Source organism: Mus caroli, unplaced genomic scaffold (assembly GCF_978045245.1).
Source record: "Mus caroli unplaced genomic scaffold, Mus_caroli_1 scaffold_10, whole genome shotgun sequence".
NCBI classification, from domain to species: domain Eukaryota; kingdom Metazoa; phylum Chordata; class Mammalia; order Rodentia; family Muridae; genus Mus; species Mus caroli.
In genome coordinates, this window is record NW_028227265.1 from 36,582,693 (window position 1) to 36,600,448 (window position 17,756).

Consider the following 17,756-nt stretch of genomic DNA (forward strand, 5'->3'; position numbering starts at 1 on the left):
TGTGTGTGTGTGTGTGTGTGTGTGTGAGAGAGAGAGAGAGAGAGAGAGAGAGAGAGAGAGAGAGAAAGAGAGAGAGAACTCTGTGTGTGTGTGTACGTGTATGTGTGTGTGAGAGAGAGAGAACTCTGTGTGTGTACATGTGTGTGTGTACATGTGTGTGTGTGTAAAGTAGACCACAGGCTCCTCATGTATCTTGGACCTCAAACAGTAACGGCCAGGGCTCAGCAGCACTGGCTTCCCACTGGCTCTAATTTTCCTCCAGCCTTCTAGACTTTAATGACTCTCCCCAGCCACCTAACACTCTAAAGTCTTGGCACAGTTGCTGGTCTCACTTCCCTGTTTTCTCTCTTCACAAGGTCCATCCTGGGCCTTCCTTCTGCTATATTGATTCTTGGCCACAGCTACCCTAGACCCTTCTCCTCCTTGATTTCTCTCGCTTACTAAGAACTCCCAATCATCTCTGTTGGCTAACTCACAGATCTCTGATGAATCCCAGTCTGGACGTTGGTAGAAAGCTAGACGCTCAGTTTCCTCAGGGGAATGGTATTTCCCATTTACAAAACACTATAGGACCCCTAATTAAATAATCCTGTACCTCCTACTAAGCCTGCGGCCCCAAACCTTTCCGACTACCCTGGGTGTTAATTATGAACTACTCATTCACTTTGACTGTAGGACTTAAGAAAGGGTATTGGGCCATTCCTATAGTCAGGACCTCTGGGCTGGGCTGGGCTGGGCTGGGCTGGGCTGGGCTGGGCTGGGCTGGGCTGGGCTGGGCTGGTCCCTGACCTCATAACTATTAATAATTTTGTCAATCAGCCAGAGTTCATCCTGCTGCTTGCAACTAAAACCCTCTACTCTACCTGTATAGATTGACGTAAAGGGGAAATAAAAGACAGGAAGGTAGCTGTCATGTATGCCCCACAGAAAAGGATGTGGCAGGGTTCTATATACTATCAAAGCGAATTACCAACTGAAAAGGAAAAAAGTTAAAATATCCACAAAACATATAACATATTCAAAAGTCAGTTTAAAATAACCAGTGTGAACTGGGCCTAGTAGTCTGAACCTGGAATCCCAACACTCAAGGGACTGAGATAGAAGCACTCCAAGTTTGAGCCAGCCTGGGTTACAGAGTGAGCCCTTGGCTCAGTTAAAAATATAGATAAATAAATAAAGAGATAGATAGATAAAAATCAATGTACAGCATAACTCTTGCCATAGGGGGGAAATGAGCTAATTTTAGATGTAAGTCTTTCTTTCTTCCCTCTTCCCTCTTCAAACCAAGGACTAGGCTGGTCAAGATTTTCATGACTTCTTTTAAAACAGTAATTATAGTGATTAAGGTCCGACTTTCCTATTGGGTCTTTCATTGGCAAACCAAGGGTGACTATTTGCTCGGCTAAACATGCAATTACACATATGATCCCAAAACAGAAACAGACATGTCTGGATTGGAACAAGTTAGCTCTCTGTGTCCTTTAAGGCTTTTTGATAAGTAAGTCTAAAAGCTGAAGGTTTCGGGAATTTGAAAAAGTGTCTAGCCCCTGTATCATGCCCATTTGCTGGGCTCCAAGCATCAGGATTCTTTATGTCCTGGTCTCTCAGTTTAAAACAATCTGCAATAGAAAGTGCCCACCGGGAATCCTCCAACAATGATAGCATCCCTGGATTCCCAAAGGGCCATCTCTGCTTCTTAAAACATGGAAAAGGAGTCTTGATCACAGAGCCTTTCTAGACAATAGAGACAGAGGAAGGCTTGTCTGAGCCACAGTGTGATCTCTGTCTTAGAGAAAGGCAGGGAGAGAGAAGAGGACAAGATGGAAGAGAAGGTCAGTGGCTTTCATGCTGCATGGATTTGCTTGTACAATCGATGAACCCATTTCGGCAAGACCAGTTGGGAGATGACCTCAGTTGAGAGATGACCCCACAGACTTAGTACTCAAAGGAAAGGCCACAATGAAATGCTAGCAGGTGAAGCATCTCCACTCTCAAAATCACATGCACTTTGGCATACAATGTATATGGGGGCATGTGCAGTCTGCATCTTCACAATACACATTTTCCTCAAGCTTTGCTGGGCATGAGATAGATTTTTTTCTCTTAATTTAGATCCCTGCACCACACTGAAAATATATTGAATACTACAGTAAGATCGGCAGGATGGAAACTTGGAACATGTATGATGTTGCTAGTCTGACGTCACCACACAGAATAAACTCCAGCACCAAAATGCCACTTAAACCATCTGACAGATGCAAAAATCAGGACAGATCAGAATTTTCTAGATGGATTAGGGTAAGAGGCAAAGAGTGGTATTTATTTATAAATCTTACCCCAGGGCTTCAAAAAAGAGCTAAAAGGAAGTAACATTAATTTGTTAAATCACCTGTTGTTCAGACTGGACCCTCGTACCTTAGCTGCTTCCATTTTTGTTTAAATGGATACTGTGTTTTCTTTATTCTCAGTAGCAATTGACTTAATCTCATTACCCTTCCAAACATGTCACAGCAGATCTATAAACTCGGGGGACAGATTCACTGATTTTTCCAAATAATGGAGTTAGAGTCAACACATATTTGCAAGGCCAACCGAGATGCGGTCAGTGGGCTTGGCAGTACCTTAAATGCCACCTGGATGATCTCTTCTGTATTGGCAGGGTTGCACAAGACAGCCAGGCCGATCACGTACTCTCGGAAGTCAATACTGCCATCATTATTCTGTAAAAAGATAGCAATCGGTTAGAAAGGCCAGCTATTGAGTTAGTGTTAATCACACCAAAAAGGTGAAGTGCAAGCATTGCTGTGTAGCACTGTAGGATCATGCACTGGGCCACTGTGAAGAGAAGTTTACTGAGAAGGACAGCAAGGGACGGGCTACCCACTCCCAGTTCAGGAGGCAGAACATGCTATGTTCAATAATAACTATAAATACTTACCACTGAGGCCATGCCAAGTGGCCCACTGACACTCAGTGTGGACTCTTTAAGTTCAGAATGGCTTTGATGAGAACCCTTCAGGGAGGTAGGGACTAGGACTTTAATAAAGCATTGATTGGGTCCATGGTGGAAATGGTCCTGCCAAGATGGCCAGCATCAGAGGACTCCCAAAAGGTCCTGGAAGGTTAATAAACAACAAACCCACAGAAAATGAAAGGAAAAGGGAGAAACTGAGGCATTAATCAAGCTGCATTGTTTAGCTCTTTCTGGCTTAATGTAGAATGAACCAGGAGCAACTGTGGCATACCAAAAACCCCTTGGGGATTTCTGGCTCCAGAAGTCTATACTCTGAAGCCAAAGAAAACCAAACATAACTAACATGACACAATTCAGGAGGGGCATCATGATGACAACAGAAAACAAAGGGTAGATGGTTCTAACCCAAGCTGATACGCACATTAACTATTAAGAGAATGAGAGTTTAAGATAAAGAAGAAGGAGAGAGCCAGGCTTGGTGGTAACCACTTTAATCCCAATACTTAGGAGGCAGAGGCAAATGGAGCTCTGTGAGTTTGAGGCCAGCCTGGTCTACAGAGTGAGTTCTGAGCCAACCTGGGCTACAAAGAGAAATCCTGTCTCAAAGAAAAGGGAAGAGGGTGTAAAAGAAACTCTAATTGCTCTAATTGTCTCCAAGGTTCACTGTCTCTGTCTCCTAACCTAGGCCTAGTCCTGGAATCTTCTAGCCTCCTTATAATCTTATCTAGACTTAGAATGTTTTTAGCCTCTGAGACTTACAGCTGAAAAAGCTCACTCTTTCTAGTTCTATCTGGACTCTGTTGGCTAGTTTAACTCAGCTCTTCTTCTGTCTCAAACTCCTCTCCAAGCTGACTGATTCAATCTGGCCTCCAGTAAATTGCTCTGCTTGGCCGCAAACTAACTTTGGCAATTTGTTCTAATCTTCTGGCTCCTTCTCATTCGATCTTCACCTGTGTCTAGCTTGTTCTCTCCCTCAATTTGTCTCTGTAAAATTCTGCCAGTAAAACTGTCCCCCTCCTTTTTTCTGAGAGATTCTTTATTGAGGCTCTATTCTCATGAGAGTTGGGCATGTCTTATTCTGTCAACTCTTTCTCTGATTCCTCTCTTTATCTGACCCAAAATTAAATATCACTTTCAAACATAAAGCTTTCTTCTACAAACTAACTTTACCTTTATTGTTCGGAATTAAAGGTACGTACTAATGGCGTGCCTGTCCTCCAGCCAGAGGGATTAAAGGTGTGTGCTAAGGCTGAGCCACACCACAACTAGAAACAGGTTTTACTAGTAAACAGGATAATCTTGGGTTCATAGTCTGATCAAATATCCTGCAACAGGGGGAGAGGTAAATCAGAACGTGAGGGAGGACTCGAGGAAGAGAGGTTGTTCTTACAAGAGGAGACAGGGAAATGAGATGGAGAGGGGAAAAGAAGGTTGAAGAGGAGGAGATGGTATTTAAGCATTATGAGCAGGATATCCCAGGGTGGGAACTGTTTTGGCAATACAACCTCAAGTGATGAATCTCCTGATACACTATGCACCAGAGACAACATGGCCAGAGCAATCCTTAATCCCATGGATTAACAATGGACACTTGGCATGGACATGCATGCAGTCTTCAACTATACACAGTCAGCAGATGCACTTACAAAGCAGAGTCTATAAAAGCCCCTGAAATGTTGGGTGATTCTTTGTAAGCACATTTTCTAGGGAGGATTTCATTTGTTTCTCAATAGCCAAGCTCTCAAAAGGTCAAATCACTTTCTTCATATTACTTCATCTCACTGCAGGGTGGAAACTAAAAGGAATAATAACTTAATTTCCCCTTCCCACCAGAAAAGGCAGAAACATGGATTTTTGAGATTTCCCCCAAGTATTAGAGTTTATTTCTAAGACAAGACCAAAAGTCATTCAGCTTCTCTAATTGTCCAGAAACATCTGGAGAATAACTTTAAAAAAAAAATCAGCTTTTATTGTTGAGTAAGTTATATCCGGCTGGATGCATCTCCTTTAAGTGTCTAACCGATATCTTGTACAACAGGTAGTCACTGCCACAGTGACCATCTGCCAAAGAAGGGAGCATTTGAAGGAGCGCAATACACTGTTGTGCATCAGTAATCAGTTCTTGACATCCAGTGCATGGTGATTTAATGAGCCTTAGGCTTTGCGGAGCTTCTTGAATCATAGCAAAGTTGCTCTACAAAGGTAAGGTTCTTACCCAACTGACTCTTGCCGATGAATACAGGAGAAGTAGATGATCAATCCTCACCACACCATCAAGTCTATGTGGAACCCAGGTGATCCTCCCTATAACCACTAGTCATGGAACAAGACAATGTACTGGAGCTGACATTTCCATTAGTCTATGATGGCTAAGCATTCTTCAATGGGCTTTTATTTTTAATTGGTATAATTACATTACACAAACTCTTGACTGACATGAAGGAGAATATGTAATTTTTCTTTCTAGTAATGTGAAGGAGGAGAAATCAAGATGGAAATCACTTGGAAAGACTATTTTATTTTGATTAATAATATACCACTGAGGCTCTTACTTCAGGATAATAAAATTAAGAACTGGAAGAAATTGTAGAAACTACTAGTAAAGCCAAGATATGCATTTCATTCCAAGTTAATAAAGCCTACTATTTCTATAACTACAATTAAATTTAAGTAGTTTGAGCATCATTCAAATCTAACAGTTTGATAAAGTATATTTTAAAATGGACAAAAAGTTATATAACAGCATCTATGCTTTTAACTTTTATATTTTCAATTGAATTTGTGACTTAAATTGTTCCATAAATGCATGTTGGTTTTCTTTAAACTTCCCTGGGAAGAATTATAAATTTAATAGCACCTGGTCTTAAAATTTATTTCAGAGCTGCATTTAAATGAAGAAATAAACCTTTCAGTGGAAGATTCTAGTCATTTCTCCACGTCCTTTGCCAAGCAGAGTTGAGGAATAGTCCCGACTTGGCGCCAAGGAGTCACATGGAGGCACTGGAGAAAGAATTGTGGCCAACCTTGCATGAGCTCCATCTGCGGGCTTCACCCTTTTCCTGGAGGTCAGCAGGATCAAAGAGGCACTGAGAGTGGGAGGAGCCTGAGTGAGTCCAGTCACCCAGCATCTTCTACTTGCCTTTCTTGCTTCTAAGAAGCCAGGAAAGTCTAGGTATGTCAGCTGTTTAAAATCTCAGGAGGGGGCCCAGAGAGAGCAGTCAGCTGTCAGGAGCATTTGCTCCTCTTGCTGAGAACTCAGGTTTGATTTCCAGCACACACATGGCAGCTCATAACTATCTGTAACTCCAGTCCAAGCGGATTGAATGCTCTCTTCTGGCCTTTGCAGGCATGGTACATACATGGCACATAGATGCACACACACACACAGAGGAAAAACATTCAAGCACATAAAAATAAAATCTTAGGAGGAAAAAGCATCAGTTTTTCCAGGATGTTTCAGAACTTAATTTAAAGTATATATATATATATATATATATATATATATATATTCATTTAGATTCAGATTTTTTAAAATAAGGGTTTCAGGCTTGCAACATTTAAGGATACAATTTTGAATACCTGTTATAAGGATTAATTGCCAAGAATTTTTTTCTCTCTGTTGTGTTATAATGGATAATATCTTTGTGAATGAAAGATAACCAATGTTCTCAGAGTAACATGCAAAACATTCCCATAAAATATAATCTACTTGTCTGTAGTAAGATACCATCTATGATGAAACGCTACACTCCCGAGAAACACTATTATTAAGAATTCTATGTCTCAGTTATCAAAACAGGCAGGAAATGTTCCAATTACCTGCCTATTCTGACTGAGAGTATATTTCTACCACCTTTTAAAGAATACTAACAATTGTCTTGTAATTAAATTATCTTAGTACACTTAGTATTATGTATCAAATAGTAATTTATGACAATTTTCAAGATCAACTCACATTCAGAACAGGGTTCCTATGTAGATGAAGCTTTAAAATACTAAAATATATTCCTAGACTGACCTTGCAGATGACATACAAATTATGAATGTTCTTTTGTAAGTTTCTCACTCTTGGATATACAGCATACATTTTCTTTCTACACTTTTACAGGTTATAGAATTTAGTGGATACAATCAAGACACAGTTATTTTCAAAGTTACATGCAGTTTTAGAATGTAGAAGTGCAGGTCATATCATTTACATGTTCTCGCTTTTCTCGGTTTACTATTTTGACTGTATTCTTTAGTGTTAAGACATTCATGGGCAATGGGGTGGATAAATCAAAAGCCTTCTTCACAGGCTATAAGAAGTTTTCCATGTAGACATGGATGCTTGTGTGTGTGTGTATGTGTGTGTCTCGGGGGAGGATTACAGGGGTTGAGATATGGTCTCATGTAACCGAGAGTGGTCAAAAGCTCACAAACTACATAGTCAAAGCTTGATTCCAGCTCCTGATCTCAGGCCTTTGTTTCAAGTGGGAAGACCACAGATGTGTGCTTCTGTGCCCAACAATATGGTACTTTTCTTTTTAAAATTACCACATTCTCTAACTTGAAAATGTGGCTTTAATATGTAATGAAAACTAAGAAACTCAGTCACTGTTCTGGCTGTTGGTTCTATAGAGAAACCAAAGATTTGTCTACTTGAGGCAATATATAGAGAGTTAGGACTGAATTTTCTAGTATCCACACTGATGACTGGGGTTATTTAGATAAATTATCGATGAATATGGAGGACAGAGGAAGAGAAAGTTAGGTGGCTTCTGGGTGTTTTTCATGAACATGTTAGAGGAGGTTCTAGAAATTTCCTTAACTGGAGGAATGAAGGAAATGCTTAACGCCACTTCTAGTATGCATTACGAGCCTTGAGTTTTATAAGACATGATGATAACTGGAGCAAAGCCATAGGCTCTACTTTGTCCTTTCTACAATCACAGTGTGGAGATCAAATGAGGGCAATATTCCGAGACCAGACAGACATCTTGGCAGCTTGCTCCCTTTCCTGGCTATTCTCCTGCTCCCGTGCCTGATGTTTTCCTGGGTTAACTCTACAGGAGTGAGGCTGATATGAATGTGTGCTTGCTAGCAGCAGCTTCATGCTTATATACCCACAGCTGGTGGACGATCAGACCAAGGGGAATTACAAGTCCCTTGAAGAAAGCAGATGTGATCTTTGTGCTTGGATCAGTTCACAATTATGTGTGTGGTATTTCATAAATGCTACATGATGCCGGTGACGGCACACACAGAGTCCAAATGCCAACCTCTCCCAGGCTCACTGGGGCTTTCTGGCAGGAGCTCTAGACCTCCTAAGAGGCCAGCTACATCATTCTGTTCCCATAGTTACGTCTTTCTTTTAAATGAGTTAAATGAGTTAAAGGAGGAAAAATAATTGAGGTTTGATCTCAGAAGGACTCTCCAAAGTGGCTCCAGGATGGGAGGAACTAAACATATCAGAGTGTGAAGTACTGAAGGGCAGGTGATGGAAGACCAGAGGCTCTCAACAGAGCCTCTCTTGTGCACTCTGTTCCAACAAACAGGCTTCCTGGGCTTGGCTTGCTCAGCTGAAACAAATAGCTTATACCAAAATAATCAGGCCAGGTTAAGTGCTCTGCAGCAGAAAGGCATGGTTCACGCAGCCACAGGCTGGCAGTTTCTCACTATTCCTTATTTTCCCTCTCTTGAATAGAGGCAGTACTGAGTCTCCTGCTTGGCAGTTCTGGCTGGGACAGATTTGAAAAACACTGGGAGACAGCCATAATCCAAAGCGTTTAGGACTGTCAGCTTGGCAGCTCATTAGCATGACCCCAGGAGCTTTAGAGGGTTCTGAAGAGACTCAGTTCATCTGGTGTGGGAGTCACTCAATTGCTAAAGGATTCTCCCTGCAACTCTAAATTGCAGCCAGGGCTTCAAACCTCAGCAATTATAAACGTCAGCAATATCTGCTGTCTATGCAGCTTCATATTCTACTTCATTGACTGCTAATTATGTGTTTTGTCTTGTTATTTTTTTTTTCTTTCCCTGCCCGTTGTTTCCAAAGATAAGCAAAAGAATTTTCCTTACTCTGAGGTAGGGCAAGACAGGACAAGAGCTGGCTAGCATCACCTAGGTGTGCCTGGGTCTGTATGAAGTCAACATAAGAATGATCATTTTGATTCGTTCAGGCGGCCAAAGACGCTGAACAACAGGTACACCTTTGTATTCCTTGGGGCCCTTGACTCTTCACAAACACACCAACACAAAACCACTCTGTTTGTCTTACTAGAAAACAGAAGAAGGGCTAGACTCTTAGGCGGGTGCTTTATATTGTTTATAAAACAATACCCCCGACATAAAATTGCTCAAGCTCATATTTTTAATCTATTTCTATACAGTAAAGTTGGTTCTCTGCAAAGTGCACTTCTTCATAATATGTGATTAAGTGCGAAACCATCAGTAGAAAAGACTTCATTTAGCCTTTCCTTCTCAGCCTTTGAAGAGCAAAATAATCTACCTCCTGATGCTTTGACTTATTCTGTGGTTTTAAGCAATGCAAATCCATTCACCCATACAGAACAACCTTTCATAGTCAACCAACACCTCCCCATCACATATACATGACTCTATATGTCCTCTCTCAAAAAAACTGATCTACAAACCACTCAGAACACTTTTGGTCCAAAACTAGTTTTAATTAAGCAGTGAAGCACAGGCTATGGTCAGGAATATGCAGCATTATAAAAGAGCCCACCAGGAAATGGTAGCTGGTGGGTGCGATCTGAGCTGTGGCTCATGTGGTAAGGCGTTCTGCAGTCCTGTCCTCCAGGGAGGGTCTCTACCTCTCTGCATCCATTTCAGGAATACATGGTCAGCTGCAGCCATTCTCGGATGGACACCTGAATCAGGCCATCCCTATCTCGGTCCAGAGCCTTGAAAGCTCGAAACATAGCATCCAGGCGAACCAGGCAGCTGATAAAGTTGTTGAAATCCATCCCGCCATCTTCGTCAGCATACCGACGGACAATCATTAGGTAAAGCTGCTCATTGAGCTGGAAGCCTGCTGCCTGCATGGCCCCGTGCAGCTGGGAGCTTCCGAGGGAGCCAGAATGGTCACTGTAGTACTGCTTGAAAACACACTGCCATTTCTTGATGTTGTTCCACAGGTACTTAAATTCCTCAAAGCCCAGTTTCCCTGTGGTGTCACTGTCCATGACAGACACAATGCTCCTACAGGTGTCAAGGCTGAAGCCCTCTGTCTTCAGCTCTTTATGCTTAGAAAGGACTTTGTTGAGAATATTCATCAGGTCAGTAGCACCCACCTCCATGTCGGGTCCAGCCAGCTGTGTAAATTGCTGCCGAAAACGCCTGACTTCCTCGCTTTCTGAGGCCTCCACGACGGTAAAATGCTGCTGCTGGGGAGGTGGCTCTGGGGTGTACTGAGCTGCGGCAGCCTCGCTGATAAAATTGACAATTCCTCCAAGGATCCCCCCGATGTTGCCCCCGCCTGCTCTTGCCTGACCACCTCCTCCAAGAAGGCCTCCAAGAGCCCCTCCAAGCCCCCGATCTGCCCCTTCCAGGATCGCCTTTGCGAGAAACATGCTTGCCGGTTAGCGAGCAGGTGTGACAGCTACTGCAATCCTGGAGATGGTTTAGAAAGCGCTGCCACGGAGTCAGAGTAGTGCCCATGTGGAAGAACTGGCTTTTCTGTACCAGTCTAGAAGGGTACCACACCCAAGAGGAGATGTTTCACCTCCAACTGAAGTTGCAGAGTTCTGTTGGGTCCTAGCAACTGTCATGTTTTCACTGGCCTCAATGAAGTTACTTTTCCATGTCTCTAGATAGTCCACTTTAGAATGCTACCTTAAATAGAAAATGGAAAACTATACATTTCTATGACATTGCTTTCTTATTTTTATTAACACCCAAACACAGGACATGGATTTTCCTCTCAGGAGATTAAACAGCTTAAGTCAACATCTCCTTTACCAAGGAATATTTATGACAAGGGTAGAATTGAAGAATTCTTGGGCATTTGAATCAGATATTTCCATTCCTTTAGGAAGGTTTCCAGAGTCCAATTCTTAAGAAAAACTTAGAAGAAGGTCCAGATGCTATCCTGAGAAGTTCTGAGGCCTTCTCTGTAATTAATACTTTTGGCATCTTTTTGAGGTTAGCACTTACAGGGAAAAAAATCTTCTATATGCATATGTCTCTATAGATCCCACAGTGCTGGAGTCACAGGCAGCTGTGAGCTGCTGGTGTTGGTGTTAGAAGAGAATTCATCCTTTGCAGAACACACTCTTGATTGCTAAGCCATCTCTCCAGCCTTAGGTGGTAAGCTTATTTAAATGTTTGATGGGATTCACCAGTTAAGTCATATGGTTTTGGGCCTTTCTTCATAAAGAAGTTACACATTTAGGTCCAAACTTATATTCTTGGGGATAAAGAGATGGCTTGGCAGTTAAGAGCATGTGCTTCTCTTGCAGAGAAGTTTCATTCCCAGTACTCATATTGGGTGACTCACAATCTCTGTTAACTCTAGCTTCAGGAGATCCGATACACACATACATACATACACACACACACACACACACACACACACACACACACACCAACACCAACCTCTGGCCTCTACATGTGCAAACACACACACATTCACACACATGCATACACATACAGATTTACTTATTAACGAGTACTTGGGAGAAAATTCCAATTTCAAATCTGAAAAGTGACACAATAAGATTATCTTCCCTGCCTACTTCACAATGATTCGATCTAATCTCTCACATGTTGAGACATGGGCTAGGTAGTTAGGATAGAAATGTAGATAAAACAGAACTGCTGTGCTCAAAACTAAGTAGATCATGAGGACTGACCGTAAGTATAAGCTTGTGTCCATTTGCACATTTCTATTATTAATACTGAACCATTATAATTTCATAGATCATAATCTGGTGTTAAGGTATCATAAAAATCCGTTGGAAGACAAAGAACATTCTAGATAAATAAAAACTCAAAAAAAGCTAGCACTATTCAAGATCAGGCAGGTAATGTGTTTTATACTGCATTACCAAGCTAGCACAGTTGCCAAAGACAAGTGATGAATTCTGCTGAGGTAAAGGCAGCATCGACTGCAGAAGACATAATGTATACGCCTGACTACAGGTGGCTCTTCTCCAAGTGTAAGATGATACACAAGGATAGCGTGGTAGAAGCATGGGGGATCCAGGGGATGCTGGGTGCTTAAGATGCAGCAAATAGCGCAGTGCGATGAGAGTCTGTTCAGAGTTGTGAAAATGCTGAGACAGCAATGAATCACAATCGGACTGGAAGGGATTCTGAACTGCTGTGTAACAGGGTCCACCCTCTGGGTTCCTACAAAGCCACCCATAGCTCAGAGGTGAGATCACCATGGGAATTTACAGTTCCAAGACAACCAACGGACTGGCTGTCGAGAAGAGAATGGTAGCTAGAGACTGCCCAGCTCTCCCTCACAGCTGACGACTACCACATAGCCCAAGAGTGCCTGGCAATTGCAATGCTCCTGCCTCAGCTCTGGAATGCTGAGATTACAGGTATATGCTGCCACGCCCAACCATTTATTTATTTGACCATGGAAACTATGTCCTCAATGTCCTGTCTCTCTTAGTCATACCCAATAATTGGCCTTATTTCTCATGGGCACAATGAAACTGCTTCTATGAACACCAAAAAGACTCAGTATAGTCCTTAGCTGTGTAAGGAAAAATACCCAAAACAGACTACCTTCCCTTTAAGGGGTTCACAGGGCTCATCATGTCAAACATGGACTTAAATCCATTCACGGAAGCCTCTTTAAGAGAAAGGGGCTTTAAGGGAAGTGGGCTTTGTTTTTATGATTTTTTTAAAAAAATTATTATTTTATTTTATGTGTATGCGTGTTTTATCGGTATGTATGTCTTTGTACTGCATGCATGCAGAGTCCATGGAGACCAGAAATGGGCATCAGATCTCCTGGCACTGTAGTTATAGTTACCTGCTACCCTGAAGATTCTGGGAATCTGGAAGAGCAGCTAGTGTTCTTAACCATTGAGCCATATTTCTAGATTTTTTTTTTTGACTGTTGAAAATAGCAGCTAGTATCATATACAATGTACCTCAACTGATACACTGTTTTGTTATTTGCTACATTTTAAGTTCCTCTCATTTCTTACTGTAAAGAAAGAGGATATCTGGCTAACAGTTTATTAAAAATCATGATCGAATAAAATGCTGTTATTAGATGAGTAAGTCTTTTCCTCACTGGACCATTTAATCCTCTATGGTCATTTACTAAAGCATTTATAACAACCTGACTTGCTATCCGGGAGAAAGCACCATTGCCAAAGCCTTCAGGAAAAGGAGAGAACAGGCCACACCTAACGGAAAATGTAGTCCTAATCTGGGAGGAGAGTTACTAACTTCAGAGATAAACAATGATACATTTATGCTGTTAGCAATATTAGTTCTATTTGCACAAAGTATAAAAAACAACTTGAATATCTACCAACAACTGAATGAATATTTGATATAAAGTAGTACTATAAACAAAATGAATTAATCGCTGATGCACACTCCATGGATAAATCTCAAAGCATGTGAACTAAAGCCAGACACAGGGAAGTACGCGTCATGACATCCTAGTTATGAGAAATGTCCAGAAAGGCAGGAAGCAGATGAATGTCAGCCTAGGTTCTAGCAGGGAAGGCATGGAACACAGGATTACACAATGAACGACAGAATGAATCAGGTGAGGCTGATGGAAGTGCACTAAAACCCATCGATGGTGATGGCTGCCTAATCTCATCAATCAATCGAGGGGAAACTGCAGTGACTTGTGTTCTTGAAACAAGTGAATTAACATAACTTGAAAATCCACAGGAACAGTTTACAGCTAATAGGACACAACACTTTTAGTCTCTGTGATGCAGTTAGCCGGCTCCGTGGCCATGAGGTGGAACTTCCTCTCTTGGTTAGCAACTTACCACAAAATGAAGAGAATGGTAAATTAATTTGATAGCAAAGTTATCAGGTCCTATAGTTGAATCCATTTAGATTTTCATGTGGTATTCAACAGTGACAGCAGCAAAATCGGTACCTACACCTCATTATAAGATACACACACACACACAAACACACACACACACACACACACACACACACCACCTTGAATCTGGTTCTACTAATGTGAAAGACATATTACATATCATTACCCCTAACCCTATGCTTATGGGTTGCCTAGTTTTCAAAAGTATTCTTGACAACAACCCACTAGGTGTGTTATGCCTCTAAGTAGGATTTGAACATCACAGAGAGGGACAGGATCTACACTGAGGTCTGCCAGTTGCCATCTAAAGTAAAGTCTTTCTGTCAGGTGTGGCTTTAGCTCCTGCAACATGATGTGGAACAGACATTCTGAATTTGGAAATCATGTGTTGTTCAGAATGCCATGCTGGGTGAAATCAAAAGCCTTCCTGGGGTCCATGGAAAGTGTATCCAACTATCCCTTATGCTGGACTCTCGCTCTTTCCAGAGTGCGGATGAAATCAGTCAAACACAATCTTTTCTTTGCAAACCCTGATACCAAAACCCATCTTCACGTCCCTCTGCACACAGGGGAGGTCAGAATCTCTCACGTGCTGCAGAGAGGAAGTCTGGATTGTTGCAGCCCCTTTCTGTTTCAGATACTAACGTCCCAGATACCAATGAACTATGAAGATAAATGCTATAATTCTTATGCTTAGATACATATTTATAGGTGAAATGAGAGAGCTAAGTCAGACTAAGAACTAGAAAGAAATATTCAGACATGCAGGACTGCAGAACTTTCAAGAAAATTGAGCAGAAAAATTCACCTATCCCACCCAGAAGTTTTAGTCTTTTCTTCTAACGATGCCACATAAATTATGAAGTGAGTTTCCTAGAGCAAAGACTGGATAGCTGGACTTGAAATCAAGATGAAGTCTTCTCCCAGGAACTATCAAATGCTACATTAATTGACTCAAAAGTGACATGGAAATTAAAAAGATGGTAATGTCCTTGTCTCTCTACAGCCATTTAAGGAGCCTAAGTGTTCTAACTTTCATCAGGAGTGAGATCTCTGTATGACAGCACCTTGCCTCTAACAGCAAGAAGCGAGCCAGAATGTTTGTTATTATTGGCACTCAAGACTTATACTTGGACTCCTACGAAGAACAGGACAGACGGGAAGAGCTTGGGATAAAGAAACACATTCATTCCACAGAATGAAACAATAATAAAAATGATCTACAGAACTCTACAATAGCCAGAAAGGCCGGCTTGCCAGAGTTCACAAGTATACACAATCCCTTCCTGTGTAAGACTTAAGCAACGGGCATGCTGCTGCCAGAAGAGCTCAGTACTACACAGCAGAAGTGGAATATGACACCTGACAATATATTTTACAGAAGGAAAATAGTAACCATCGAAAACTTACTGGAGTCAATGGTCTGTGAGGAGAACAGTATTGGTTAATTAGAGTCTGAGCTCATGTCAGACTATACCCAAGGAACTAGAAATCAAGCTCTCATTCTTTCCCTTGTCTGTGAAGGTGGTTGATATACTACTACTTCGCACTAGGGGAGGAGGACTGGAGAGAAGGCTCGGAGGTTAAGAGCACTGACTGCTCTTCTAGAGGATCCTGGTTTAATTCCTAGCACCCGCAAGGTGGCTCATAGCTCTTGCTCTAGGAGATCTGATGCCCTCTTCTGGACTCTGGGTGCATGCGATATAAAAGTGGGACAAGGAAGTACATGCAAGCAAAACATCCTTACATATAAAAAAGAAAGGAAGAAGGGGAGGAGGGGAGGAGGGAGGGAGGCAAGGAGGCAGAGAAGAAGACAGAGAGGGAGGGGGTGAGGGGAGAGAGGGAGGAAGGAAGGAAGGAAGGAAGGAAGGAAGGAAGGAAGGAAGGAAGGAAGGAAGAAATTTAAACTCTACGAGGAGATTAATAAGAGGGGTTTGTAAAGGATGAAGTTAGCACTGCTGCTATGGTCCTGGCAAGACACTGTTGCCTCTATAGAAATGTCTGCCCTATAACTGCTCCCAATTTAGGTGGCATTATTTCTTGATTTCACTAAAGTTCCTTCAAATGTGCTGGCAAATAATTTAGCACTTAATTTGAATTATTACTATAAAATATAGAGAGGCCTTTGTTCTAAACCATTGTCTCTAACTTATCTGAGCAGTCAACACATTTCCCACTTAGTCTTTGATATGAGGGATTTAGTAAATATTTGTAAGTGTAAACAAGCGAAATTAAACCCAAAGACAAAAAAGAGTGTTTTGCTTTTGTCTCTCACACAGGCAGGATTTGGCCAAAGGAAATTACTCCAAACTAGGAAACAATGGCTTACCACATTTGGAACCTTTATGTTGTCTGCAATCAAATTTCTGAGTATCGAATAGAACACACAAGTAATAGCATTTTTAGGACAAATTGGTAGAAATAATTATGCAGCTTTGGTAGATTAGCTAAGAATGTAGTGGGGGAGGAAAGAGTAAAACAATAGAGTCAGGTTTCTCCATCTCTCAAATCCTAACAAATGCACAGGACTTACACCCAGCCCCCACTAAGCACTGAAATTACTCCAGTAGCTCCTGAGAGCAATAGACCTGAAATTGCTCCATCTCCTTATTCTCCTATCAAACAGTCCCAGCCCAACCCTCTCAGGAGACCGAGGAAACAGGCCTGGCACATGCATGCGAGTGTATGCACAAGGTGTGGCGGCAATCACATAACTCAGCACTTAGCAAAGAAAATCTTCACAGGTACAGACATGTAACTGCATGAAAAACACAGGAGTATCGAGGAGACAGATGAGGGAGGGCAGACGGACAGACAGAGAGAGGCTATTTGGTACATTCGCCATTAATTTCTACACTATTTTCTCTTCCAATACATGGCAGGCAGAAGACCGGCTCCTGGTCTATATGGAAGGCCAAGGACAGGGAATAAACATGTATAGCTGGAAAGAGGAGTGAAATGTGTTTCTATGAATTCCTTCCCCAGCTCCGGGATCGCGACAGCTGCCCCTGTGCTATTTCCGATTTCGTCTGTAGCTCCCTCTGTACACACCATCTACCAGATGCACCCTGGCCCAGCCTTTCATGTCTCTGTCTCTTCTTTCCAGGCTTCTGTATAGGAAAACTCTTCTCCATATTTTTTTAGGAAATAGAAATTTAAAAGTCCTCTTCTTGTAGCATCATTGTACATGAGTCTGAAGCTAATGCAGCCCATCACTACGTGGACATTGCATCGTGTCTATTTCAATCCGTATGTGGCTCAAATTATGGGACCTGCCATAATTTTCTTTTCTTTCCTTTCCTTTCCTTTCCTTTCCTTTCCTTTCCTTTCCTTTCCTTTCCTTTCCTTTCCTTTCCTTTCCTTTCCTTTTCTTTTCTTTTCTTTTTTCTTTTCGGTTTTTCAAGACAGGGTTTCTCTGTGTAGCCTTGGCTGTCCTGGAACTCACTCTGTAGACCAGGCTGGCCTCAAACTCAGAAATCCCCCGGCCTCTGCCTCCCGAGTACTAGGATTAAAGGCGTGCGCCACCACTGCCCGGCTCTTTTCATGTTTAATATAGAATTGAGATCATCCTATGTAAACTGACATCTTGAATTAGGTTTTTTTTACTAAATTGTGTCATGGACATTTCAGTTTTACAAATAGATTTCCAAAATCACTCATATCTTAATGAGTTTTTATGTATAATTAACTTTATTGTCTAAAAGTAAGACCTCAAATCAATAAGATCAGACAGATCAG

General features: G+C 41.8%; 2 protein-coding genes across 2 annotated transcripts in view; both read right to left on the reverse strand.

Moving 5' to 3' along the window:
- Lpcat2 (lysophosphatidylcholine acyltransferase 2) overlaps positions 1-17,756 on the reverse strand; it is a 63,951-nt gene that overhangs the window by 6,406 nt on the left and 39,789 nt on the right. Inside the window, exon 12 of the mRNA XM_021170591.3 lies at positions 2,622-2,720. Coding sequence (XP_021026250.1) covers positions 2,622-2,720 — 99 coding nt within the window. The remainder of the gene's footprint in view (positions 1-2,621; positions 2,721-17,756) is intronic.
- Positions 9,660-10,548, reverse strand: Capns2 (calpain small subunit 2). The gene has a single exon (XM_021170592.2). The coding sequence runs from the start codon at positions 10,546-10,548 to the stop codon at positions 9,805-9,807; it is 744 nt and encodes a 247-aa protein (XP_021026251.1). The 3' UTR covers positions 9,660-9,804.